This window comes from Onychomys torridus, chromosome 7 (assembly GCF_903995425.1).
Source record: "Onychomys torridus chromosome 7, mOncTor1.1, whole genome shotgun sequence".
Taxonomy (NCBI): Eukaryota; Metazoa; Chordata; class Mammalia; order Rodentia; family Cricetidae; genus Onychomys; species Onychomys torridus.
Genome location: NC_050449.1, coordinates 50827147 through 50854467, shown reverse-complemented (window position 1 = coordinate 50854467; position 27321 = coordinate 50827147). Strand labels below are relative to the sequence as shown.

The window sequence follows — 27321 nt, the reverse complement described above, 5'->3', positions numbered from 1 at the left end:
ATGTATGTCTACATGTATGTAATGGTTAGTGTTAATGTCAGCTTGAGACAATCAAGAATTCCCTGGAAATGGCCCTCTGGGCATGCCTGTGGGGAATTACCTTCTTTTTTTTTTTTTTTTTTTTTTTTTTGAGACAGGGTTTCTCTGTGTAGCTTTGTGCCTTTCCTGGAACACACTTGGTAGCCCAGGCTGGCCTCGAACTCACAGAGATCCGCCTGGCTCTGCCTCCTGAGTGGTGGGATTAAAGGCATGAGCCACCACCGCCCGTATTTTTGTTATTTTCATTTACATGTGTCATGGCCTTCACAGCTTAACGACTGACCTAACTGGGTCTCTGGAGAATGAAGAAATGACAAACACCCATACAGAGAAGCTGGAATTGGTAGGCTGTGTACTTTGATGGAGACATCCCAACAACTGCCTAGAAATTCAGCACATTTATACAGAATAAGGGACCACGTGGGTGGAACAAGGACAGAACTAGAAGAGAACTCAGTTGTCCTGCCTGTCACCCAGGGCTCTTCCTTCTGGTTGGCCTGGGGGCTCACGTTCTTCCTATTCAGCCCCTCTCAGCCTTCCTCGTCTCTCCTGCACTTGCTCTTGTCTGCTTGCCTTCGATCCCTCCCCTTGTCATGCCAGCTGTGGGAGTGAGGCCCAGGCTCTGGCAGCCTAGAGCCAGACAATGGGCCCTTATTCTGGGCAAAGAATCACTGCAGTGTATCCCACCCACGGAAGCCCTCTTCCAGGCCCTGGGGTGGTGTGGGTGAGGGTCAGAAGCAATTGGCTGGCAGGACGGAAAATGGCCTTGGCTGTGAAGAGCCCACAGGGGTTTACTATGTAAACACCACTCACAATGACTGCCTGTCTTCCCACTCCCCTAGCTCCATGTCTCCAAAGAGTCTCAGAGCCACCCAAGTCCAGCGCTCTTAAGCATTTGCCTTGGTCTTTCCTCATTCTTCCTGTTCACGTCTGTATATTATCTCTTTCTTTTTTTTTCTGTCTTTTTTCAAAGCTGTTTCCTACCTTTCTATTCCTATTTATTCATTTATTTATTTTGAGACAGTCGCTCACTGTGTATCCCTGGTAGCCTGGAACTTGCTATGTACATAAAACTGGCTTTGAACTTCATTGACCCCATTGCCCCTGTCTTGCAAGGGCTAGGATTACAGGTGTGAATCAACACACTTGCGTTCTTCCTATTTCTCTATGTACCTCTCTACACTCACCCTCTCTTTCGTTCTTTTTTTGAGACAAGTTCTGGCTATGTAGCTCCAAATGTCCTGGAACTCACCGTGTAGATCAGGCTGCCCTCAGACTCACAGAGAGTCTCTGTCTCTGTCTCTCAAGTGCTGGGATTAAAGGCATGCACCATCATGTCTGGCTCTATTTCTATTTCTTATTTCATCAAACTATCTAGTTCTTTTTTAAAATTTCATTTATTTTATGTGTATGAATGTCTTGCCTGCATCTGTGTGTGTGCACCACGTGCATGCCTGTTGGATTCCCCAGAACTGGGGTGATGGAGCCGCCCTACAGGTGCTGGGAACGGAACCCTAATCTTTTGCAAGAGCACAAGTACTCTTAACTATGAGCCATCTCTCCAGCCCTTCATCAAGCTGTTTCTTACTCCTTCCTAGTACATCCCAGAGGCCCCTGAGATTGGTATGGGGTCATTCTCCCCACTTTACAGATTTGGAAGGTGAGGCATTGGTTGCTGGTACCAGGCTCCCATCTCTGAGGCTATGCCCTTGTTCTCCAAGGTGCTCACCTACAACCTGAACGAGGCATGGCCGAGGATCTAGCACCTTGGACAGCTCCTGCAAGGTGACGGGGGGCGGGGTGTGTGGGGGAAAACCACAACGACGACTGCGCCTTTCTTCTCGCGAGCACCAGTGGAATGGCCGTAGGAACCGAGTGGGAGTCTCGCGAGAGTGGTTGCAGCAGGCACAGCGGCGCGGGAGCGCGCAGGGCCCGCCTCGGGCGCGCGCGCGCACTCCCCGCCCCCAATCCCGGAGCCGCTGGCGGCCGGCCCCGCGCCTCCTCACCAGGTGCAGCGCAGCGCAGCGCGGTGCAAGGCGTCTGCCTTTCTGCAGCTGAGCCATCGGGGCTGGTAAGTCCTGGGCCTGGAGACACCAGGAGGGCTCTGCAGGGAAGCTGCGAGCTGGGCTGGAGAGGCGTCAGCGGCTCCAGTTTCCTGCCTTCAAAGCGTCCCTTTGCATTTGAGAGGGCAGGCCGAGGTGCTGGAGAAGTGGGGAGTCGAGGTGACCTTCCCTGTTCCGGGCGGTGAAGAGCTCCCTGGGCACCCCTAAACCCTCTCCAACCCCTGTTTCCTCATCCTCTGTCCCCGCATAGGGAGCCCGGGATTTGGGTGACGTCAGACCCTTCGATGCTGGAGCCTGAGCCTGGGCCTTCCACCCTACAACCCCCCAGTTCCACCTGGCATTCCCTGGAAACCGGCCTCCTTTTGGGATGGCGCATGTGGCCAGGGATAGGGGCGACTGGAATCGGGTGACCGTGGTATCACTAAAGGCGCCTGCGGGTGGACCCAAGTTGTACTCACCCCTGGGCGGCCGATCTTTGTACCGCGGGTCCGAGCAGCCTGATTTTCGGAGGAGGGAGGGGGGATGGGTGCACTGGCTAGGGCCCGGATACCACCTAGGGTTCGGGTCGTGGGATAAGGATGCTGGACGTAGCGCATCCGACGTTGTCACCAGTCGGTCACGAGGAAGGAGGGGAGAAGTGTAGGAACCAACCTCTGTCCTTGCCTTGGGGTTCTCCTGATCTGGAGGCCCGGGGAGTCAAGTAAGAGTAAAAATTGGATGTCAAAGGCCTCTTAAACCTGCGATGGCCCAGCTTGAGGAGATCAGCAAGGGCCTGGGCAGGAGACAGAGAGGAAAGCTGTCAGTAGGGGTCTATCTGGAGGTGGGATTTGGAAGGAGGCAGAGGCAAGACAGGGCATCTCAGGGTGGTGGTATGGGGCAAAGTCCAGAGGGGGGAGCGAAGCACAGCTGCTCCACGCAGCCTGTCTGTGGTGTGTCTGGGGGAGGGGTGGTCTAGAGAAATTTGCAGCCTGTGCTTTACCCTTGATGCCTTCACCATTAGGACTGGGAAAGAGGGAAGTGATTCTGTCAGGGGCGCGGTTGACAGAGAGGTTTTGCTTGGGGTGGCTAGTTTAGGTCCTGTGGGCACTTGGAAAGACGGGCAGCCAACTCTGTATTGCTGAGAGAAGACCATGTCGTGAATGGGCCACAGGAAATGGAGTGTGAGTAGAGGGGAACTCAATATTAGGAGTCCTGCCTGGGCTTTGTGGCTTGCTCTTTCTCTTTTAAATTTTTTAAAAGTTGTATTTATTTTATATGTATGGATGTTGCCTGCATGTATGTGCACTGTGTGTGTACAGTGTCCTCAGAAGCCAGAAGCCAGCATTGGATCCCCTGGGACTAGAATTACAGACAGTTGTGATGTAAGCTGCCTTATGGGTATTGGGAATCGAACTTGGGTCCTCTGGAAGAGCAGCCAGTGACTTTAACCGCTGAGCCATCTCTCCAGCCCCAGTGTGGCTGTTTCTTTAGCCCCCTCTCTGGATGGTCCCTGCTGAATAATTTGATTCCCCACTCTGTGTATCTTTCTGCCAACACTTAGTCTAGGAACAAAATAATTGGACTAAGCTTGAGGATGTGTTTTGTTCTTTTTTAGAAGAACCCTCTGAATTCTTCCTTTTCTCTCTTCTCTCTGCCTCTCTGGTCTCCTCCCCACCAGATTTCCTCTCCATGATGCACTTCCTGCCCCTCTGTCAGTCTGGAGACTGAGTTTCCTGAAGGAAGTGTGATGTGCCTGGGTTAACAGAAGTGCTGGCCTTAGCCTGTTTAGGAGAGGGCATTAATCTTCCCACTCCCATCTCTCGGGAGGCTATCCAAGTCTTAAGTACTAAATATGGATTGACTGTGCTCTGTGTGGGTCTTTCTGGCCGGATCTGAAACCTCCTCTCCACCGTGGACCTGATCTTCCCTACTGCAGGACCTGTTCCCACTAACTCCACACTGAGTAAGGAGTGGAGCAAGTCACCGTCTGGCTTCAACCTCCAGACTGGATGGAACACAGTAGAATGGCACGTGCCTGGAATCCCACAGTTGGGAGGCTGAGGCAGGAGGATTGCTGGGAATTCAAGGTCAGCCTGGGCTCCTGAGCAAAGCTCTGTATCAAAAACAGAACAGCCTTCATCTGTGAGGGATGGAGGAAGAGACTGGATGAGTACGCTAAGGACCCAGTGACTGCTTTAGAACTTCCGCAGTGGGCTGCAGAGCGGGACTGTGTGGGAAAGCCTCACAGGAAGAGGTGTGAGAAGTGTAGGAGAAGGTGATAGGGCTGCTGGTTTGGGGTCACTGAGGTGGCTGGACATGATATTCTGCATGAAGTTGGGTGTATCGAAACTGGTCAGCCTACGGTAGAGAAACAGGGTATCAGGGAGGGGGTATTTGTAGCTGATTGGCAGAAAACTTGGAATGCCAGGTGCAGGATCTGTAGGCGGCTACTACAGCATCATCGGCGGCATGGTAACAGGGCCAGGAGAGGGCTGTTTTCTGAGGGTGATTCACAGTTCAGGGCTTCAGGACTACAGATGGGATTAGACTACAGACAAGGATAAGGCGGTCAGAGGAAGAACAGGAAGTGGAAACTTCCATCTTAGCCAATAGAAGAATGACCATTTTTGTGTCAGTAGATGAGGGCTTTTGCTGGCAAGCTGAGAGCTCTTAGAAGGAAGTAAGAAAGGTCCCCTGGCTGGACCTGAAGCCAGGCTTGACTTCTTTATGTCCACCGTGCACCTTATTTTCACTATTGCAGGCCCAGCACACTAAGGATTTGAATAAATTACAGTCTAGGTTATATTGAGTCGGGGTAGTGGTGTGTACCTGGAATCCCAGCAGCCGGGAGGCTGAAGTGGGATTGCTGGAATGTCAAGGCCAGTTTGGCCTACATAGTGAGTTTCAGGCCAGTCAGGGCTATCTAGTAAGAGCCTGTGTCAAAGCAAACTAAAACAAAGCAAATTTTCACATTATATTTGGTATCTTATTTGATAATAAGATGTTTTATTAAGCCTGTATTTTTCAGGAGCAATGTAACATGCTCCCAATTACAAAAGATTCTCACTTGAGGAATGAACTGCTACTTCTCCAAGTAAGAATTTTGGTTATAAAAGCCAGCATTTTCTTTCATCTCTTATATCATCCCCTTCCCCAAGAAAAAGGTAGCCTTGTCCTAAGGAGAAAGAACCCTGCAGACTTTCATTTCTGTGATTTCAGCCTTCTGTAGCCTTTCTGAGCCATAAATTACCTCTGCTTTTACCTTCAGCAACAGACCAGACTTCTGCCCTGGATCATTCCCATGTGACTTTTTGACTTCTCTGTCACTGTGAGCTCACCTTTGAGAAACAACCTGGGGTCTGTGATTAGGGTCGGGCTGGAGCCAGAATTAGAGGACCATCCTCCTCCCTTGAAGTTCCTATAATTTAGTTTTACCTTCCTTTCCTGCTTGCCTTCCTCGTTTTTTTTTCTGGAGGACGTTGTTGTGGAAGCAGGCTCTCATTCCATATCCCATTCTGTTTGGGGAAGGCAGTGCCTCCTTTAGTGCACCCCCTGCACCCCAGCCCCTGCCCCCTATATTGTTATCCTTGGCATATGGTCACTTATGCAGTTTTGAATTCTTCCCTGACCTCAAGGACTTACCTGCTGTGGGCTTCAGGGCTAGAGGTGGGACCTAATATTTTCTAACAGATCTGACTTCTCTATTGCATGAGCAGTGTCCCTTGGCATCCTCTGGCTCCAGGCTGGACCATTTTGCCTACATGGTCTACCCAGAAGCAGACCCCAGTTCTGGATTCTGCACTCAGAATGAGGAAAACTTGTGGAGACCGTCAGACCAGGGCAGTCTGACTGTGCTTCCAGCAGAGTGTCCTGTCTCAGTCATGTCCCTGCGTCATCTAAAAAGCCTAGAAACTCTTCCCTTGTTCTCATCTGTTCTGCAGTCTGTTCCATGGGAGGAATATTCCAACCTGGACTGTTTCCCCAAAGTCCTTTTTTCAGGTAGAGAGAGGATGATCGGGGTGTGCTAAGGGAGGCAGAGCCATACCTGTGTTCCTGCCCCTCTCCCTGCCTGCCCACTTGTTCTTTTTTAATATAAGAGCTCACAAGTTTTATTTTATGTATGTGAGTGTTTTGTCTGAAGATGTATCTGTGTGCCACATACGTGCCTGGTGCCTTTGAAGGCCAGAAGAGGGCCTTGCATCCGCTGAACTGGAGTTAGAGACAATTGTGAGCTGCCATGTGGGTGCTGGGAATTGAACTTGGGTCCTCTGGAAGAGCAGCCAGTGCTCTTAACATCTGCATCATCTCTCCAGCCCTTTCTTTTGCTTTTTCTTTCTCTCTCTTCTTCTTTTTTTCTTTTGAGACAGGGTTTCCTCATGTAGCCCAGGCTGCTGTCCTACACATGTTGATCTTCAGCTTTCAAGTGCTGGAATTATAAATGTGCTACCATGCTGGGCATTTTTCATGCCTCTCTGCCTGTCTGTCTGTCTCTCCTCTCTCTCTTTTTTTTTTTCAAGACAGGGTTTCTTTGTGTAGCCCTAGCTGTCCTAGAACTCACTCTGTAGACCAGGCTGGCCTTGAATTCACAGAACTCCACCTGCCTCTGCCTCTCCAGTGCTAAGACTAAATGTATGTACCACTACTGCCCTCATGCATCTCTTGAATTCTAGGAAGGCACATCCTTGTGGAAAGCCCTACTCTGTATTAGGGACACTGATCCTTTGTGTCTCCCAAAGTACGACTGCCCATCAGTTCTATTCTTCCTCTCCATCTTGAGCCTCTCTCCTGCTTTCTTTGATACCTTCCTCCTGGTTTGTAAATGTAGTTAAGTTTCCCGACCTGGAAAAAAAGCTTTCTAGCTTAGTGTTGTATCTGCTGTAGTTTTGTTCATTTATTGAAACAGGGTCTCACACTGTAGCCCAAGCTGTACTTAGCCTCTTTTTTTGCAGGTGATGGGGGGGGGGGTGTTATAAGGATGGTCTCATGTAGCCCAGGATGGCCTGTAACTCACTGTGTATCTGATAATCATCCAGAACTGATCCTCTTGCCTCTACCTGCCAAGTGCTGGAATTGCAGGTGTGTTCCACCACACCCATTTTGTAGGGTGCAGGAGATTGGACTCTGGACCTTGTGCCTGCAGACAAAGAGCTACAGCCCCAGCCCTTGTCTTGTTTGGTTTTGATGTGGGATCTTGCTCTGTAGCCCAGGCTGGCCTCCTGGTTTCTCCTCCCAAGTGCTGCTGTGATAGGCATGCACCATCAAGCCTGGATTTTTTTTTTTAAGATGTTACTTTTGATTATGTGTGCATGTCTGTATCTGCATGTGGGTATGGGCTCTTGAGTGCAGGTGCCTGGGGAGGTCAGAGGTGTCAAATCTGCCTGGAGCTGGAGCTTCAGGTTGTGAGCCACATGATGTGCTCTTAACCACCAAGTCAGCCCTTCAGCTGCCAGACTTATTTCTTCTTCCCACTCATATTTTCCTAGTTTCTTAGCAGCATGGCTTTTACTCTGCTTCTTCCTTGAAGCTGTGACCTCCTGACTGTTCGGTCAGCCCATGTCCCACTTGACTGCTCCATGGCCCTGGCCATTGTTGACCTAGTTGGCCAGTCATTAAAAAGATTAAGATAGATCTGTACTCATTAATAGGAAAGTTTTTCTTTCCTTCTTTAAAAATACTTTTCTTGGGGCTGGAGAGGAGGCTTAGCAGTTAAGAGCACTGACTGCTCTTCCAGAGGACCTGGGTTCAATTCCCAGCACCCACACAGTGGCTCACAGCCATCTGTAACTCCAGTTCCAAGGATTCCAGTGCGGCCTTCTGACTGTGGAAGGTACCAGGCACGCATGTGATATTCATACATTCATACCTGCAGGCAAATCAGCTCCCAGCACCCACGTGGTGGCTTATAGTCATCTGTAACCCTAGTACCAGGGGATCTGACACTCTCCTTTGGCCTCCCCAGGCACTGTTCACACATGGTACACAGACTTACAAGCAGGTAAAACACCCAAACACATTAAATAAATCTCTTTGAAATAATTAATTTTTTTCATTTATTTACTTATTGTTGTGTACATGTATATGCTACAGCATACTAACAGAGATCAGAGGACAACTTATAAGAACCAGTTTATTCCTTCTACTATGTGAGTCCCAGGGAATGCAGGTTGTCAGGCTTGGTGGCAAGTGCCTTTATCCACCAAGCATGTCAAACCTCTTTTTTCTTTCTTTCTTTCCTTCTCTTTTTTCCTCTCCTTCCCTTTTTCTTTTCCTTTCTTCCCTCCCCCCTCCCTTCCTTTCTTCCTTCTTCTCCTCCTTCTTTTTGAATCAAAGTTAGGATCTATATTTATTTACCTTTTTTGTTTTTTTGTTTGTTTTTTGTTTTGTTTTGTTTTGTTTTATTTTTGGTTTCTCTGTGTAGTGTTGGTACCTGTCCTGGATCTCACTCTGTAGACCAGGCTGGCCTCGAACTCACAGAGATCCGCCTGGCTCTGCCTCCCAAGTGCTGGGATTAAAGGCACATGCCACTGCCGCCCGGCCTTTGTTTGTATTTTACATTGAATTGTTCCCATGCAATAAAGTTTTGTTTCTTCAGGAAGACCTTTTTCCTTCCTTTACTGGCTTAGGAACATTTTGTTCCTCTTCAGTGAGAATCCTCTCAGTGTGGCAGGGGAGCTTATGTATGTATGGGTTGAACCAGCTATGAGGTCGGTATGGACAGTGATGCATCTGGGTGTTTTGCTCACTTGGCTGTTCAATGACCGAAGAAGCTGGGTCCAAATCCTCGGGTTCTGTGTTTCTCTTTTGTTGTTGTTACCTGTTTTTTGAGACAGGTACCCTCTGTGTTACCCCATCTGACCCGGAACTCACTGTGTAGACAGGCTGTCCTGGAACTCACAGAGATCTGCTTGTTTCTGCCTCCCTAGTGCTGGAATTAAAGGTATATCCACCATGCCAAGCTTCTGCATTATTGTGCTCTCTCTCTCTCTTTTTCTGTTTCTCTTCCTTTCCTTTTGAGGCAGTTTCTTGCTTCTTAGTTCCTGTTGTCCAGGCTAGCCTTGAACTCAGGGCCACCTGCCTCAGCCTCCCTTCCGAGTGCTGGGGTTACAGGTATGAGCTTCTTAGAATGTTCTTTTTTGAAACATTTATTTTATTCTTTTCAATTATGTGTGTGTGTGTGTGTGTGTGTGTGTGTGTGTGTGTGTGTGTGCATGGATATATGAATGTGAGCATAGATGCCTTTGGAGGCCAGAGGTGCCAGACTCCTGGATTTACGCAGGGTTCTAAGCCTCCTGGTATGGATGCTGGGAATCAAACTCAGGTCAGGGTCTTGCCAATTTGGCTAGGGTAGTTAGCCAGCTTGCACTGGGGATAGCCTGTTGCAGCCTCCCAGTTCTGGAATTCTATGCACATCCCCTCATCCAGCCTGCTTCTGTATGGGTGTTGGGGACCCAAGCCCCTTTCCTTATGCCTGTGTGGCAAGTACTTTATTCACGAAGCCATCCCTCTAGCTTCAAGATTTTTATCTTTATTTTTTGGAAGGGACGAGAGGACAGTATCTTAGTATGTATTCCAGGCTGGCCTGGAGCCTTCTGAGCCTTCCAAATCCTAGGAGACTGTATTCCTGTATTCCACCTGCCCGAGCCTCCCAAATCCTGGGATTACAGGCCTGTACCACTGTACCAAGGTCCAAGTATTATTGTTGTTACCACTATTAACTTTTTGGCATGTGTGTGTTTGTGTATCTGTGTATCCCTGTGTGGGAACACATATGTATGCATTCAGAGGCAGAGATTGGCATTAGGTGTGCTCCTGGATTGTTCTCCACTCCATGTGTCGAGGTCTTTTGCTTGAACTCAGAGCTTACTGGTCTCACTAGCCACCCTGCTCTGGGGATCCCTTCTCTGCTGCAGGAGAGCTGGAAAAGCAGGTAGGCTACCACTTCTGCCTGGTGCTTGCATGCCTCTAGAGGGCCAAACTCTCATTCTTGTGCTTTCCAGCAAGTGCTGCAGCTCCTGAGCACCTCCCCAGCCCTGGAGGGTTTGTTTGTTTTTGTAAAGCTCAGTTTCTTTTACATTTATTTATTAGGTTGGTTTTTCGAGACAGGGTTTCTTTCTGTAGCCCAGGCTGTCCTGGAACTCGCTCTGTAGACCAGGCTGGCCTTGAACTCACAGAGATCTGCCTGCCTCTGCCTCCCTGAGTGCTGGGGTTAAAAGCATGTGACACCACTACTTTTTAAAAACGTATTACTTATTTATTTATATTTGTGTGTGTTGTATGTATGAGTGTCAAAGGATGACAACTTCTAGAATTTGTGTGTGTGAGAGAGACAGAGAGAGAAGCAGAGGGGGAGGGGGAAGCAAGTAAGCAGGGGCAGGTGCATGCATGTCACAGTGCCTATGTGGAGGTGAGAAGACCCTTTGGGGAATCACTTTTCATCTTCTTCCTTTTGTTATTGTTGAGACGGTCTGTCTGCATAGCTCCGGCTGTCCTGGAACTCACTCTGTAGACCAGGGTCTGTCTGCACAGCTCCGGCTGTCCTGGAACTCACTCTGTAGACCAGGCTGGCCTCAGACTCACAGAGATCCGCCTGCCTCTGCCTCCCTACACCTGTACATACATCTACCTTGTATTTGAGACAGGGTGTCTCCTGCTTTTTCTGCTCTGTCTACTTTGGGCCAGCTAGGCTTCAAGCTTTCTAGACAAGTATGAGCCAATCAAATCTGGCTGTCAGGGATCCAGGGATTGAACTTGGGTCTTCAGGCTTGTGTGGCTGATGCCTTCACCCCACTGAGCCATCTCCTCAGCCCTCAAACCTTTACTTACTTATTACGATAAAAATTTAGCTTTATAAAACAAATGTCTGAGTTGGGCCTGTTAGTGAATGTCTGTTATCTTGACACACATGAGATCGAGGCAAGATTGTCATGCGTGTGAGGCTAGCCTAGGATACATAGTGAGTTCTGGGCCACCCTTGGATACAGTGTGAGGCCGTGTGTCAAACCAGCCAACCAGCCAACCAATGGAACAAACAAACCCAAAGTAGTCTGGAGTTTTTGTTGTTGCTGTTATTGGGATAAATTCCTTCATAGTGTCCCATGGTTCTAAGTGCAAAACCAGACCTTGCCCATGGCCTTCAAGGAAGGGATAGGCCCATTTATTTTTTTCACCTCTCCCCACCTTTTAATTATTTCAGTTATGTGTACGTGTGTGTCTATGTATGGATGTGTGCATGTGGGTACATGTGCCCAAGGAGACCAGAATAAGGTGTTGGATCTCCTGGAGTTCCAGGTGTTCGTGAGCTGCCTGGGAATGGAACTTGGGTCCTTTCCAACAGCAGGAAGTGTTCTTCACCTGAGCCGTCTCTCCAGGCCCTGGCCACCCTTTTGCTTTTCCTTTTCTCCTCCCACTTCAAGCCTTCTGCTTGGTCTGCCTCCGCATCCCTGGATAGGGATGCATTGCTCTTTCGGCTCCTGTTTCCTTCACTCCTTTGCCCAGCTGACTCCCACCTGACCTTGGCACGGTCAGATCTGATGCTGCTTCCTCTGTGGAGCCCTTGTTGGCAGTACTGGCAGGTACCAGGAGGTGTCGTTTCCCACAGCTTTCAGTGTTTACAGTCACAGAGTTTAGGTCATGTTGTGATTGCCCATTAACTGAGAGCCCTGCTCTTGCCTCCTCCCTCTCATTGCAACCTGCCCTGTACAGTATCACAGGGTGTAACAAGGCTGAGCCTGCTGTATTCCAGTGCCCCCCATCTGCCTGCAGCTGCCCTGTACAGTATCACGGGGAGTAGCAAGGCTGAGCCTGCTGTATTCCAGTGCCCCCCATCTGCCTGCAGCTGCCCTGTACAGTATCACGGGGAGTAGCAAGGCTGAGCCTGCTGTATTCCAGTGCCCCCCATCTGCCTGCAGCTGCCCTGTACAGTATCACGGGGAGTAACAAGGCTGAGCCTGCTGTATTCCAGTGCCCCACATCTGCCTGCAGCTGCTCCTTCCCACCTACCAAGTTCACGGCTCCTCTCACCTACTTACGCCAGAGTCCCTCAGAATCTCCCCTTTTGGGTTCTTCCTCCTCCATCGATTATTACCTTCTTTAATTTTTTTTTCTATTTTTGTGAATTTGACTCGGGATCTTGTGTAAGTAGCCCCATAAGGGAGCTATCTTTTGTGAACAGTTGTTTGTCTTTTTTAATAAGTAGCTCTCCCCCTTATCCCCCCTCCCCCCCAACCTTGTGAGATAGGTCCTTTGGTTGTTCAGGTTGACCTTGAACTCCTGATCCTACTGATTCCATCTCTTTATTGCTGGCTCTACAGACATGCTCAACCATGCTTGGCCTATACTTTCAGATTAAATATTTTTTGGCAATGATCTAATGCAGGAGAGTGTGTGTCCTTCAGTGCACACATTGCCTTTTTATCCTGTTACCATGAATGCTAAGCTTGATCTTCTGGTCTGTCGGGATTCTTTCGTTTAGGAATATCTTTTCTTTCTCAAGAGTCATAAGCAGTCTGGAATGTGACACTCACTCTGCTGCTTTTCCATAGCAGCCTTCACACGGTGGTTTTGGCAGCCAAGGAAGCCCTGCCAGCCCCTTGGTATGCAGGGGCTGCAGAGTGGAGAGTTGTGTGTACATGTAGTATATTGGTGTGTGTCCTTACCTGTGTGTGTGTGTGTTCATGCAGAGGTCAGAGGATAATGTCAGGTGTCCTACTCTATCACCTTATTCCCTTGAGACAAGATCTCTCACCTGGAGGTTGCTGTTTTGGGCTAGGCAGGCTGGCAAGCCCCAGTGGTCCTATAGTCTCTGATGCCAACAGCAATGGGTTACAGGTGCATGTAGTCACATCCAACTTTTTATTTAGGAACTGGGGATTCAAATTCAAGTCTCTCATGTTTGCACAGAAAGCCACTGAATGGTGATTTTGAAGAATACTGTTATTCCTTCTGCTTTCTCTAAAGGACTTTACAATGACTGTTAGCACTGGGCTAACAGTGCTGGCTATTCTTCCAGAGGACCTGGGTTTCATTCCCAGCATCTACATGGCAGCTCACAACCATCCATAACTCTAGTCCCAGGGGATCCAACACCTTCTTCTGGCACTACACACACACGGTGCACAGACATACATTCAGGCAAAACCCTGAGATACATAAAATAATACACCTAAAAAAAGAATAGAGGGACTTTTAAAAAGTGCTGATGATTAGACCCAGGGCCTTGCACATTCTATTTATTTATTTTAAAGAAAGATTTAGTTTTAGTTTATGGGTCTAGATGATTTGCCTGCATGTATGTATGTGTACTGTGTACCATGTGCCTGCGTGGCACCAACAGAGGTCAGGAGGACATTGAATCCCTGGGAACCGGAGTTACAAACTGTTTTGAGCTGTGATGTGTGTGTGCTGGGAACCAAACCTGGGTTTTCTGCAAGAGAAACCAGTGCTCTTAAGCACTGAGCCATCTTCCGACCCCCCTTTTACAATTTTTACGTTTATTTAGTGTGTGTGCGGGTGCACAGGCATGCAAGTCTCATGGAGTACTTGTGGCAGTTAGGGAATGAGCTGTGGGAGTCAGTTCTACCCTTCTACCATGTGGGACCTGGGGACCGAACTCCGGTCATTGGGCCTGGTCTCAGGCACTTTACCCACTGAGCCATCTTGCCTGCCCAAGCCTTGTACATTCTAATCATGTGATCTACCACTGAGCTTTATCCAAGGTCCCTTCATTTCTTCCCATCTAACCCTGTATCCCAAGCTAGCTTTCACCTTGTGCTCTTCCTGCCTCGGCGTCTTGAGTGCTGAGATGACATAAGACACTTTTTCACTCAGTGTTTTGAATCCATTACTCACAATATTTATATTTCCCTCTAACTTTTTATCTGGAAACTTCCAAACCTAACTATAAAGTTGAAAGGATAGTGTAGGGCACCATATCTCTTTACTCAGATGGATTCATTGTTAGCATTTGCTCTGTAATTGGGCTTGGTGGCAGCTGCTTTTCTCTGTAGAGCCATTTGGGGGGAGGGGTTGGGGGTTAGGCTTCTAGATAGGGTTTCTCTGTGTAGCCCTGGCTGTCCTGGAACTCACTGTGTAGACCAGACTGGCCTTGAGCTCAGAGATCTACCTGCCTCTGCCTCCTGAGTCCTGGGATTACAGGCGTACGCTGCCACCACCACCCGGCCTCACTTACCCAGCCCTGTGTCCTCACTTTTAACGTCATAGATTAGTTTTGCTTAAAAACAAAACAAACAAAACTGTGGATCAATGTCAGCCAAGCTTTGAAAATGGTACATTGCTGTTGCACTTGACCAATTTTCTGGTCCTGGTCACATAAACATCCACTAAGGGTACCCTTACAGCAGGGGATTGTACAGTGGCTTCCCTGGTCATATCTCATCAGTGATGACTTCAGGTACGTGCCAGCGAGACTTCTGCTGAATTTCTGACCCTATGTGCTCCAGATGCCGGCATGAAGCCCTGCCTGCAGTCTTCCCACTGTGCCCACAACACAGCTTGTCTTCCTGAGCTCTGTATCTCTCCTCACACATGCTTCTGGTTGCAGGTCATCATCACTTGCCCAGGGCTCTGAGTGGCTGAGAGCCTGCCCTTTTGCTTCTTTCCTTTAGCCCTAGGAATCCCAATCTCACTGTTGTGGCCAGGTTGGCTTTGAACCTGTGATTATCCTGCACCAACCTCCAGAGTGCTGGGGCTGCAAGTGTATACCAACACGGCAGGCTTGTTTCCCTTGTGTGACTGTCTGCAGGGGCTGTGGGTGCTTCATGTGTAGCACAGGCCATTTCTGTCTTGCTCAGTCTCTTTCCTTGGTACCTGGCAGATAATGAAATCCTAATACGTGAACATATGGCAGGAGGGAGGCCAGCTTAGCCTATGAGGATCAGAGAATGGGTCTTAAACAGCTAGTTACTTACCATCCACACTCAAGCAGGATCCTAAACAGCTAGGTTGCCATCCCTAGTCAAGAGCAGAAAGAAGGAAGCACAAGGATGCTTATGTTCAGCGAGTTCCCTTCACAGTCCAGGATCACCTGCCCAGGGAATGTGCCTCCAGCAGTGTTCTGGGTCCTCCCACATTAATTAACAGTCGAGACAGTCCCCCATAGACGTGCCTGGAGACCAGCTTGAGCTAGGCAACTCCTCAATTGGAGCTGTCTTCCCAGGTGATTCTAGATTGTGACAAGGTGACATTTAAAACTAATTAGCATGGTGGAAACAGCTGGAAGGATGTGGATGATGCTGTGTTGCTCCTCAGGGTGAAGAGCTGCCCCATTTGGGTTCATGCCACAGTAGGAATGGGAGCGTGGAGGGGAGCTGTGTTAGACGGTGTTCCGATCCTCATTCTTTCTTTCTTTCTTTTTTTTTTCAAGACAGGGTTTCTCTGTGTAGCTTTGCGCCTTTCCTGGAACTCACTTGGTAGCCCAGGCTGGCCTCGAACTCACAGAGATCCTCCTGCCTCTGCCTCCTGAGTGCTGGGATTAAAGGCGTGCGCCACCACCATCCAGCCTAATCCTCATTCTTACCTAGTCTTTCTTTCCTTCCAGTTCAGGACAAAGAGGTGTGAGCAGGCTTCTGGGCTGGCTGGTCCATCATGGCGGGTAAGGAGAAGTGGGTCATATGGGGTAGACATGAAAAAAAACGTAAAGTAGCTGGCCCTTGTCAGAAGGCTTGCTCCTTCTGTATGCACTCTTGTCCACCATTGTGGCTTGTCTGTGAGAACGTCATAGCACCATCTAGTCCTGTGTCAGATTTTGAGCCTGGGGACCTGAGCTGAACATCTTGATGGCCCTGTCTTACCTTCAGCTGACAGAGTGGCAGCATGGGTGGCCTATCCCTGTCCCTGGTGTTACCATTCTTTTTTTTTTTTAATTTTTTTTATTTTCCGGAGCTGAGGACTGAACCCAGGGCCTTGTGCTTGCTACCACTGAGCTAAATCCCCATCCCCATGGTATTACCATTCTACTCAGACTTTTCCCTCTGGTTTCTAAAGGCCCACAGGTCTGTAGTGTCAAAGCTGGAGGGAACTTTAAGGACCACGTAGCCCAGATTCCACTCCATGGAATAACTGAGGTCTGGAGAGGGCCAGTGAATTGAATGATTTATGATGGAGTAGAGGCTAGGACCCGCACCTCCAGACGCTCATCCTTGCCATGGAACTTGCTCTCTGTGTGGAGAGCACCTCACCCTGATGGCAGCTTTTATTATTTTTGTGTTCTTTTGAGAGATGCTGTTTTAGCATCTTTGATTTCTTTGGGACCATCTTGGCAGATTGAGGAGATAGACCGATGGGTGGGGACAACAAAGCAGTCAGGACGCAGGGTCAGGAGTATATAGGGTCTATAGGCAGCCCAGCGGGGGAGGGGGGCATATAGAACTTATAGGACCAAGAAGGGAAGGCCAGAAGAGACATCTAGGTGATGCCCTGCAGTGTATCTCGCCCACAGAGAAAGTGAATAACTTCCCACCGTTGCCCAAATTCATCCCGCTGAAGCCATGTTTCTACCAAGACTTCGAGGCAGACATCCCTCCTCAGCATCTCAGCTTGACCAAGCGCCTCTACTACCTCTGGATGTGTGAGTGCTGTGGGATGAGGGAGAGGTGCCGGCCCTGGGGAGGGTTGCTTGCGCATCCCTTTCCAACTGTAGCATCTGCATGGTCTGGGAAATCTTTCCCCTGCTGCTCCCAGGCAAGCTCACTCCTACTGGCCAGTTCCACAGCTGGGCCTCAGAGTCTGTCCTTTGGCCTCCCTCCTTCCCCTCCTTGCTCTCCCTCGTTCACGGAGCCTCTGAGCAGGGTTTCTTTCTGCAGTGTTATTTTTCTCTTGGCTTCTCTACCCCATCCCGCTGTAGTACTTTTCCAGGGAAGCCGTGGTGACTGCCAAGATTCTGGATTTGGAGAAGAATCCTTCCTTTAAAGCCTCATGTTTCTTGTTGCCTTGGTCAAAGAGAAGAGCATTCCACTGGGAGTTAGGAGACGTGGAATCTAGTTTTTCTGCTCTAGTTCCCAAAACAGTAGGTTCTCTGTTGTAGAAAGAGTATGGCTCACTGACAGCTACCGTTCCAGGTAGCTGTGTGGTCGAGGGTTCTATTGCCTTACGGATTTAAGGACAAGGATTTAGAGGTTCCTGTTTCTGGTGCTCTGTGGCAGGCTAGTGGAATGGTGTCATCATGAAGTGTGTGGACTTGACTTTGCTCAGGGTAGTCAGAAGACACTCAGTCATGTGAGGGGTGGGGGGCAGGCTGAGGTGTGACTGCAGTGGGCATCTGTTTCCGGTGTCACTGCCTCGACTCAGGCCTGTACTCAGTTGTGTCGAGAAGACAGTAAAGAATGCTGTTTGGGGCTAGTGTGGTATCTCAGTTTGTGAATGTGGAGTCAACATGCTTGTCCCATAAGCCTGATAACCTGGGTTCAATACCTGGAACCCATGTAAAAAGTTGGGTGTGGTGGCAAATACCTGTAGGCCCAGTACAGGGCGTGATGGGAGGCACAGACAGGAGACAAGCCTGGAAGCTAGGAAGGCTAACTGAGTTTGGAGTACAAAGTGCAGTAACAAGAGAGACCCTGCCTTAACAAGGGAGATGGAAAAAAAAATGGCTCCTGAAAGTTATCCTGTGTGTACTATGTTGTCTTTGTGAACTATGGCAAACTAGACAGACACACCATACACAACACAGACAGACACACTCACACAGACACATCACACACACATACACTCAGACACAGACACACCACACATACACATAGACTCAGATACAGACACATCACATACCACACACACACACACACACACACACACACACACACACACACACAGTAAAAAGCAAACAAACAAAAATCACCATCTTTACAACAGGAACTTCCTGGGACAGTAGTAGCAGAGGACCAGGCTCTTAGACTGTTTGAGGACTGCCTTGGCCTATGGGCAGGGTAGGGTCTCCTGCCCTGTAACATAAAAAGAGGAGGAGTTGAACAGGTATGGTTAGTCTGTAGATGTTGGAAGGAAAACAAGATTGCCCTTGATGGCTTCTGCTTTTCTCAATTAATAAGGAGGAGGGGGCTGGAGAGATGGCTCAGCAGTTAAGAGCACTCTCTACTTTTCCAGAGGATCTGGGTTCAATTCCCAGCACTCACATGGGATTATACAACTGTTTGTAACTCCAGTTCCAGGGGATCTGATGCCCTCTTCTGGCCTCCATGGGCACTGTATGCATATGGTACACAGATACACATGTAGGCAGAACACCCTACAAATAAATAATAAAAAATAAAGGTTAAAATTTAAAAAGAAACATATGGAGGAGGACGGAGAGTGGGGGCTTTGGGGGCGGTGGGTGCCCATGTTCATAGCAGATGAGGCTGTGGAAGCCAGCCACCAGGATCTCTGGGGCGTGCACAGGGTCATCTGAGGTTGGTTGCCGTGAATTTCTGGTCCTTCCAGGCTTCCCCGGGGCAACCTTTCTTCTTAGGGACATTCAGCTCAGGCAAAGATGTGTGTTAAGGTCATTCTGGGTCAATGTGCACCTTTAATTCCAGACTTAGAAGGCAGAGGCACTTGGATCTCTGTGAGTTCAAGGCCAGACTAGTCTGCATAGTAAGTTCTAGGTCAACCAGGGTCATACAGTGAGAACTCGAAAGAAGAGGAGGAAGAAAGTATAACAAAGAATTGAATACTCTGAGCTGGACAGGGAGAAGAGTAAGACAGAGACTGCCTCATGGCTGGAGAAATATGGCCGAGTCAGGGGTATCCATCCCAAAGACAGAGAGGAGAATTGCAGTGTAAACACTAGAGCAAGTGAGCTAGAGATGGGTGAGCCTGGGAAGAGTGATGCCAGCCAGTGTGATGATGGGTAGTGTCTTTCTGTGTGTAAAGCAAATACAGGCCAGCAGGAGAGTTCAGCAAGTAAAGGGACTTGCCATGAAATCGTGACAGCCTGAGTTTGAGCTCTAGCCACATAGTGGAAGGAAGGAGAGAACCAACTCAGGGTTAGGGTTGCAAATTGTCCTCTGACGTGCACCATGGCAAAGACAGACGGACGGGGACACACACACACACACACACACACACACACACACACACACACACACACACACCACCCCACACGTTTTTTAAAGAACAAACAAAATTGGTAAGAACAACAAGCCCTAGGAAACTTAGAAGCCATGAACAGGAATGGAGGAAACTCCTGAAATATATAAGAAGTCCCTTTTGTCATGTGGGGGAGGCCTGAGGTGGGTGACATAGTTATCAGGCCAGGTTGGGCTTAGGGAGCCTTCTGCCTGGCCCTAGGCTCCTGGAACTCTGCCTTAGGAGGAGATCTGGCCCAGAAGCTGGATTTAAGGGCTATAAATACTTCCTTAAGTCCTTACTAGGTGCCTGTCAGGTGCTTTGGTCCTGAAACAATGTATCTAAGCCTTGAGATGCAGAAGATGAGCATAGGAGCCGGACTGTTTGAGACCACGATTGAGCCCACCTTCTGCTGTTAACTCAGCAGGTCTTTGGGGACTCGGCCCAGGGTTCAAGGGAGTTTTCTAGGGGCTGAAGACCTAGGTGTATCTTAATGAGTCTGTGAAGAGTCTTTAGACCTCTGCCAGCTGTGACTCATTGATGTCATGAGTCCTAGGATCTTCTAGGTGAGGTGAGAAAGGGGAAGAGGAGTCAGGATCTCACCACTGAGGAATTCCTAGTCTGGATGATGGACTGGAATTATATTTGGGGAACAGCACAGCAGTCTAGATCTGCAGGTCACAGGAAAGTGAGATAGGTAAGGAAGACATCTTGGAGGAAGAACAGTGGTAATCTGAGGAATGGATTAGATAAGGACTGAGCGCCCAGTGTTGTCTACCCTCACTGACACGCCAGGCAGGTAGCCCAGTGGCTTGAAGAGATGCTTCCAGAATGTCTTTTTCTTCCCTGCTTTCAGGTCCCTACTTTGTAAGAAAATATAGAAAATGGACCTCTTGCCTTGGGGTTGGTGATCGCTGTGGGTCTGGGAGGACCAAGGACTGAGTTGTAGTCTTAGGGGTGGATCCCAGCCTCTTGCACGCTAAGCTCAATTTTTAAAACTCAGCTACCTCCACCCCCACCCCAGAGGCCTTTCTTACAAGGACAGGACCCCAAGGCTTTGAGATCCTTCCAGGGGGCTTTCTGGGCAAAATCTCTGGGTTCTAGAGACTCTTGGTTGTTGGGATTTCTCAGGTCCTTAGGGGTGGATTTGGGGAAGCGTTGACCCAAGCTCCCAGCTTTCTTTCTTACAGTCTGTACTCCCTGTGTGTGTGTGTGTGTGTGTGTGTGTCTGTCTGTCTGTCTGTCTGTCTTTCTTTGTGTGTTTATTGGTATGGTGTGGGTCATCTGTGTGTGTGTGAGTGTGTGAGTGTGAGGAGTTTGCACTCCTCTGTGTTGTTACTGTGTATTTGGTTGTGCATCTATATGGAATCCTGGGTATGTGCCTCCATGTTTGGATTGTTTGGATACTCACATCTCTGTATGGCCTTTGGTTTTCTGTGTGTGTATCTGGTGTCTATCTCTGTGTGTGCATGTGCTCCTGGGTCTGCAGTGAACAGCGTCACGCTGGCCGTGAACCTGGTGGGCTGTCTCGCGTGGCTGATCGGAGGCGGGGGAGCCACCAACTTTGGCCTCGCCTTCCTCTGGCTCATCCTCTTCACACCTTGCTCCTACGTCTGCTGGTTTCGGCCCATTTACAAGGCCTTCAAGTAAGTGGTTGGTGCTGACCCCAGCTGCTCCCCCACTTCCCTCTGTCTGCTGTCCCCAAGCTCTGTCTGCTCTTTTCCATGTTCACCTTTGACTGGGACTGCCAGGCGGAGCTTGGGCTTCCTGGGAGGTCCAGGCTGGGTTGAGAGGGTTGGGAGTGGGACCCTCCATATTTCCTTCCCTTTCAGTCTCTCCTGCTTGTCAAATTTTGCCTATGGGGCTGTCTGTCTTGGTGGAGCTGCCCATCCTTGTACCAGTGGGGAATGACTGATTTGGCGTCACTGGAACTAGCCATCCAAGAGCCACTGACATTGTACATGTGCCAATGATGCCATCCAGTTCTGTGCCAAAGGGAATACCTGTCTATGTATTGATGGGGCTAGCTGTCTTGGTGCCAGTGAGTGTCCACCTAGTGCCAACTGGGATTTTCAATTTTTGTGCCATTAGGGCTGCACATAGCAATAAGGCTGTCTTGGTGCCAGCAGACTATACATTTCAGTGCCAATGGAGCCTTAAATCTCTTTGTCAATAGGACTAACCGTTAAGTGCCAGTTAGCCTCTGTTGTGGTGCCAATAAGGTATCTATACTGGTACCACTGAGATTTTCTGTTTCTGTAGAGCATCCACCCCTGTTCCAGTCCCTTGATAATGGAGCTATTTATTTTTCCCACAATGGAATCATCTCTGTGCCAATAGGATCATTGATTCGTGTGTCATGGGTAGTCCTTTCATGAGGACATCCCTCCCTCCCTTCCTTTCTTCCTTCCTCCCTCCCTCCCTCCCTCCCTTCCTTCCTCTCCTCTCTGTCTCTCTCTCTCTTTCTTTTTTTTTCTAAGACAAGGTTTCTCTGTGTAGTTTTTTGGTCCTGGATCTCACTCTGTAGACCAGGCTGGCCTTGAACTCAGAGAGATCTGCCTGGCTCTGCCTCCTGAGTGCTGGGATTAAAGGCCTCCATGTTTGGATTGTTTGGATACTTCTTGTACACAGGCGTAACTCATGGAAACCTCTAAAGATCAGTGGATGAAGCCCATTCCATTTAGACTCTCATTTAAAGCCTTTAAGTGTCTTGTCACTTAGGCCCTGAGGAGCCTTGGGTTTCTGAGTGCAGGGAAGCCCGGTGCTTCTGCCCAGGTGACACACCATCCTCTCTGCCACAGGACAGACAGCTCCTTCAGCTTCATGGCCTTCTTCTTCACCTTCATGGCACAGCTGGTCATCAGCATCATCCAGGCTGTGGGAATTCCAGGCTGGGGTGTCTGGTAAGAGGCAAAGGGCTGATCGGGGGCTACTAGGAGTAGTGTTTGGGTGTTTGCTTACCTGTGTACTAAGATGATTTGCTTTTAAGGGCTCCAAGTGGCTTGTTATGGGTAGAGTGAGGTTTGGGGGTAGGGGGGTAGTGTTTACCATAGGATTATAGGGGACAGAGAACTGGGAAAGGGTGTCTGTGTGGCCAAGAAAAGTCAGACTTTTTGTGAAAGCTGAGGAGGAGAAGCCTTCTAGCTCAGGAGCCCTGGGCGCATAGGTTCTGGAGTATCAGTAAAGAGGGTCCCTCTGTGGCTAATGATATAGTTCCTCCCTGTGGCAATGAGATGATCCCTGGGATGGTTCCTGGGTCCCCTTTTCCTACATCATAGTCCCACAGCTGACTTCTTCCTACAGCGGCTGGATCGCCACCATCTCTTTCTTCGGGACAAACATTGGCTCAGCAGTGGTGATGCTCATTCCCACGGTCATGTTTACAGTTGTGGCTGTCTTTTCCTTCATCGCCCTTAGCATGGTATGTATAAGCCTCAAGGGTGAGGGGATGGCTTTGGGAGGGGACTGTGATCTGAAACCACCTTTCCTCCAAGTTACAAGAGGATTCAGGTGCTGGGTGGTGGTGGTGGTGGTGGTGGTGGTGGTGGTGGCGGCGGCAGCAGAGGCAGGCGGATCTCAATGAGTTCGAGGCCAGTCTGGTTTACAACTAGAGTTCCAGGACAGCTAGGGATGTTACAGAGAGAAACTCTGTCCCTAAAAAGCAAGCAAGCAAGCAAACAAACAAACAAACAAGAGAGAGAGAGAATTCAGGAGGTTGGGGAGCTGGTGGTAAAGTACTTGTTACATAAGCATGAGGACCTGAGTTTAGATTCCCAGAATCCACAGCCTGACATGGTGGCAAATGGTTGCAACCCTAGAGCTGGGAGCAGAGCAGAAACAGACAGACTCCAGGTCTAAAGGCCAGCCAGTCAAGCTTCAGATTCAGAGAGAGGGGGGCATTCTCCAAACATGAGGTAGAGAGCAATGGAAGAAGCTAGCGGAAGTTGACCTCTGACCTCCACAGGTACATGCAAATGCGCCCCTTCTGCGTTGCCTACAACGCACACAAGAGGCGTTCTGAGGAGATACCTCAGTGGGTAAAACGAACACTTGCTGTACCATTGTGAGGATCTGAGTGTGAACACTAGGAACCCCTGTGAAGCCAGGTACTATGAGCATCTGTAATCCCAGCACTCTATGGCAAGGTGGGAAGCGGAGACAGGAGACACTGGGCCATCTAGCCTGAGGCGTACAAAACAAGAAGAAACCCGTCTCACACTAAGGGAAGGCAAGAACTGACACTGGAGGTTGTCCTCTGACACCTGAATCACATCAATCACACACACACACACATACACACACACACACACACATACACACACACACACACACACACACACACACACACACACACACATACACACACACACACACACGGAGTCACGCACTTTTTAAAAATAAGGATTACTTACTCCGAGGGCTTATTTTTCACTTTTTCACAGAAGGATCCCATCTGTTTCCTGAACGGCTGCCTGTCCCATTTGAAAAAAAAAAAAAAATTATTATTGGCTTTTTTTTTGGGGGGGGGGCAGGTTTTCGAGACAGGGTTTCTCTGTAGCTCTGTACCTTTCCTGGAACTTACTTGGTAGACCAGGCTGGCCTCAAACTCACAGAGATCCACCTGCCTCTGCCTCCCAAGTGCTGGGATTAAAGGCGTGCACCACCAATGCCTGGCTTATTATTGGCTCTTTGAGACAGAGTTTCTTTGTAGCCCTGGCTGTCCTGGATCTCACTCTGTAGACCAGGCTGGCCTCGAACTCAGAGATCCTCCTGCCTGTCTCCCGAGTGCTGGGATTAAAGGTGCATACACCACCATGCCCCACTTTAATTAATTAATTAAAAGATTCATCAATTTTTGAGACAGGGATGTATGAAATCTAGGCTGGCCTCAAACTCAAGATGCATTGAAGTATAACCATGGACTCCTGATCTTCCCACCTCCATCTCCCAAGGGTTTGGGTTACAGGCATGTGCCGCTCTCCTGGCTTCTTTGTTTTTATTTTTTAGATAGCCTCTTGAATCATGATTCTCCTGCCTCTTTGGGAATTGTAGGCGTGCAACAACACCTGGTTTGCTTTCCTGACTAATCCTTCTTTATGCTTTTGTTCTTACAGGTTCATAAGTTCTACCGGGGCAGTGGGGGCAGTTTCAGCAAAGCTCAGGAGGAATGGACCACTGGAGCCTGGAAAAACCCACATGTGCAACAGGCAGCCCAGAACGCAGCCATGGGGGCTGCACAGGGTGCCATGAATCAACCGCAGACTCAATATTCTGCCACCCCCAACTACACATACTCTAATGAGATGTGAGCCAGCCAAGCCCACCAGGAGGTGGGGCTGGGGGCCAGTGGGACAGGGGGCTCATGCCACATCATCTGTGTGGTGACCAAGCAGGGTTCCCCCTTCCCTTTTCTCCCTCCCAACTTTGTACAAAGAATCAGAGTTATATATATATATATGTATATGTATATGTATATGTCTGTTCCCTGCCCCCACCTTTTGGGTCCTGCTCTTGGCACTCCAAGAGCTGTGGGCTGCACAGAGATTGGCCCTGTGCACTGGTAGCTGAGTCCACGTCCCCTTGTGAAATAATGTGCAGTGGAGATCTCTTGTTGTGGTGCTACATGTGTGTTTAGAACTAAACCAGCTCTCCTCCACCCCATCCACCAGGTTGCCCCCTCTGGCCCTGGCCCAGGGACTCCTCATGGGGCAGGGGGAGGCCTAGCAGAGAGCCTGGCACCCTGTGCAGAGTTATGAGCTGAAGCTATTTCCCCTTTGGTCCTATTGGGGAAGCAACAGTATTTAGCATTCATGGTGATAATAGGTTCTGGAGGGTGGGACAGAGAGGATGTTTCCTTGCTCCCTGGAGTCCCCCCTCAACCCCCTTCCCCCCTTGTTTCTGCCTCACTGTTAGACTCTGCGCTCTTCCCTAGCGGCTCTCCCTTTCTCCTCCCCATGTAGCTTTCCTTTGTCTCCTTAAGGCTGAGTGTCCCCATTATGTCTGCTTCCAGGACTGCACAGATCCCCAAATCTGATCTGCTTCCTGGTTCAAGGAAGCTGACACGGGGGCTGGGCCAGCCCTGATGTGAAAGGGGCACACAGCTTGGAGATGGAGAGCACATTTGGTATTGGCTCCCAGGGAATGGAAGTGCAGGCCTATTCCCTTGGTTCTGAAAGTCTGGTCTGCAGAGGCAGGCTGCTTTTTCCTCTCCGACTTCCCTCTTCTCCCTGGATCCTCCTCTAGCTACTCTGCATTTCCTGCTGAGCTGAGTTGTGACTTGTTAGCTGTAAAGGCACTGTGAGAAGATTGGGCGTGGAACTCACTATTGGCCCCGGGGGAGGTGCCGGCCCACAGGGCTTCTAGGTATCTCAGAGTGACCATTGGATTCCTGGGTCACTGTTCTCTTCGAGTATGGCAGAAAGGATAGAGCTCACAGGGCCAGGCCTGAAGGAGGGGTTCAGAAGAGAAGTCAAGTAGAAGCCAATGAGAGGGTAGCTTACCTCTCCAGTCCCATTTGCCCTTGGCTACTGGACAGATTCTGTGGACATGCTCCCAGGCCCAGTTCAAGCTGCAAGCACAATGTCCTGAGTAGATTCCTGGTTGGCAGGGAGGGAAGGACTCTGCCTTTAGTTTTTAGTTTAGTGACCTTTGCCCCTCTCTCCTTCTTTTCCATTCTCTTGAGAACTACAGGACTTGGTTCCTGGTCTTTTCTTAATTCTGTTAGAACCCCCTTCCCTTTCAGAACTGATCTCAGTCCCCGGGACTGTCTCTTCCAAGCAGTGGATAGACATTGCCTGGTGGAGGATCTGACTGTGTGTGAGGCCTGAAGTGGGTAGGCCTTACCAAGGAGCAGCTGCCTGTTTCTCACCTCCTTCCAACAGAAACTCACCTGGGCTAGGTAGACTGGAGAACCAGACTGTACTTGGCCATTCCCAGACGATTGGCCTAAGACCTGGTTTCAGGCCACCTTGAGCTTTGATTTCCAGCTTCTTGTAAGAGAAGCCGAGAGTCTCTGGAAAGTTCCCTTCCTAATGACCCCTTAGGCTTAGTGAATTCTCTCCCTTACTGTTTCCTCTCTGGAGAACATCTGTCCTAGCTCTGGGTGTCCTAGGAGACCCTAGGCCTAAACCCTTCTTCTTCTTCCCTCCTCCTGAACCCCAACTTTCTGGCTCCCTTTCTCTTAGTCCTCTGGTAGTTCCAGGAGGGCTGTGATCTAGCTGCCAGCCTAGCATCCACAAGCTCTTGGATGTTACCTCCAGTCAATTTCCTGTCCTATCTGCCTTTCCTCTTTCCTGGCTCAGACCTATTGACCATGCCTGGCGCTGCCCTTGGGAAAGCCTGTTACCAGTGTCTGGCCCAGCTGCTCAGGCCCTGGAATGCTGCATCTCCAGGCAACTATGCACTTTCATGAGGAGGGAACCAGGCTGAGAAATGGTACAGAACGTTTGGTTTGGGGGAGGGAGGTGGGCCCAGTTGGTTCTGGGGGTCCTCCTGTCTGTTGCCAGCCAGTGACCTGCTTTTGCATTCTCCTGGTGCCCACTGCCCCTTGTTTCTGCGAGACACAAACTTTTCCCTAGCTGGCAGTTGACCTGCCTGAGCCAATGTGTCTATCTGTGGTAACTGGATGAACCATAATAAAAGGGATCATTTGACCCTGTCTGTTCTGCTGTGTTACTTGTCTTCATGTGGATCTTTATGAAGCATTGCTGTGGGATGTGAGGCAGAGTGTAGGGTTGGGTTGAGTGGATCTGTGGCCTGGCGTTCTGTGGTGCCCAAAACCATATACTTCTCTGTGATCCTTTCCCTAAAGCAGCCTTGAGTAGGCTATGAAGTAAATACCATAACTACCAGTTAAGAAGAAGAAATAGGGGGCTGGAGAGATGGCTCAGAGGTTAAGAGCACCGACTATTCTTCCAGTGGTCCTGAGTTCAATTCCCAGCAACCACATAGTGGCTCACAACCATCTGTAATGAGATCTGGTACCCTCTTCTGTGTACATAATAAATAAATAAATTTTAAAAAAGGAGGAGGAGGAGGAGGGGGAGAAGGAGGAGAAGAAGAAGAAGAAATAACAGACGTAGTCTGTAACAGTGAGTGAGGTCCTGATGGTTGATGGCCCGCAATGGTAGGACTGGAACACAGGCCCTTCCTCTGCTCCCATGGT

General features: G+C 49.4%; 1 protein-coding gene across 2 annotated transcripts; it reads left to right on the top strand.

Annotated features, from left to right (window-relative positions):
• The first annotated feature begins 1963 nt into the window (after positions 1-1963).
• Scamp5 (secretory carrier membrane protein 5) lies at positions 1964-24604 on the top strand. 2 transcript variants are annotated; one of them, XM_036194153.1, is made up of 7 exons: positions 1964-2110; positions 15637-15690; positions 16537-16665; positions 20647-20803; positions 21959-22060; positions 22461-22578; positions 24272-24604. In XM_036194153.1, the coding sequence occupies exons 2-7, from the start codon at positions 15684-15686 to the stop codon at positions 24464-24466; spliced, it is 708 nt and encodes a 235-aa protein (XP_036050046.1). In that variant the 5' UTR covers positions 1964-2110; positions 15637-15683; the 3' UTR covers positions 24467-24604. The 2 variants fall into 2 exon arrangements, with proteins under 2 accessions (XP_036050046.1, XP_036050047.1); XM_036194154.1 differs by lacking the exons at positions 1964-2110; positions 15637-15690; positions 20647-20803 and having other exon boundaries at positions 16586-16665.
• The last annotated feature ends 2717 nt before the right edge of the window (positions 24605-27321 follow it).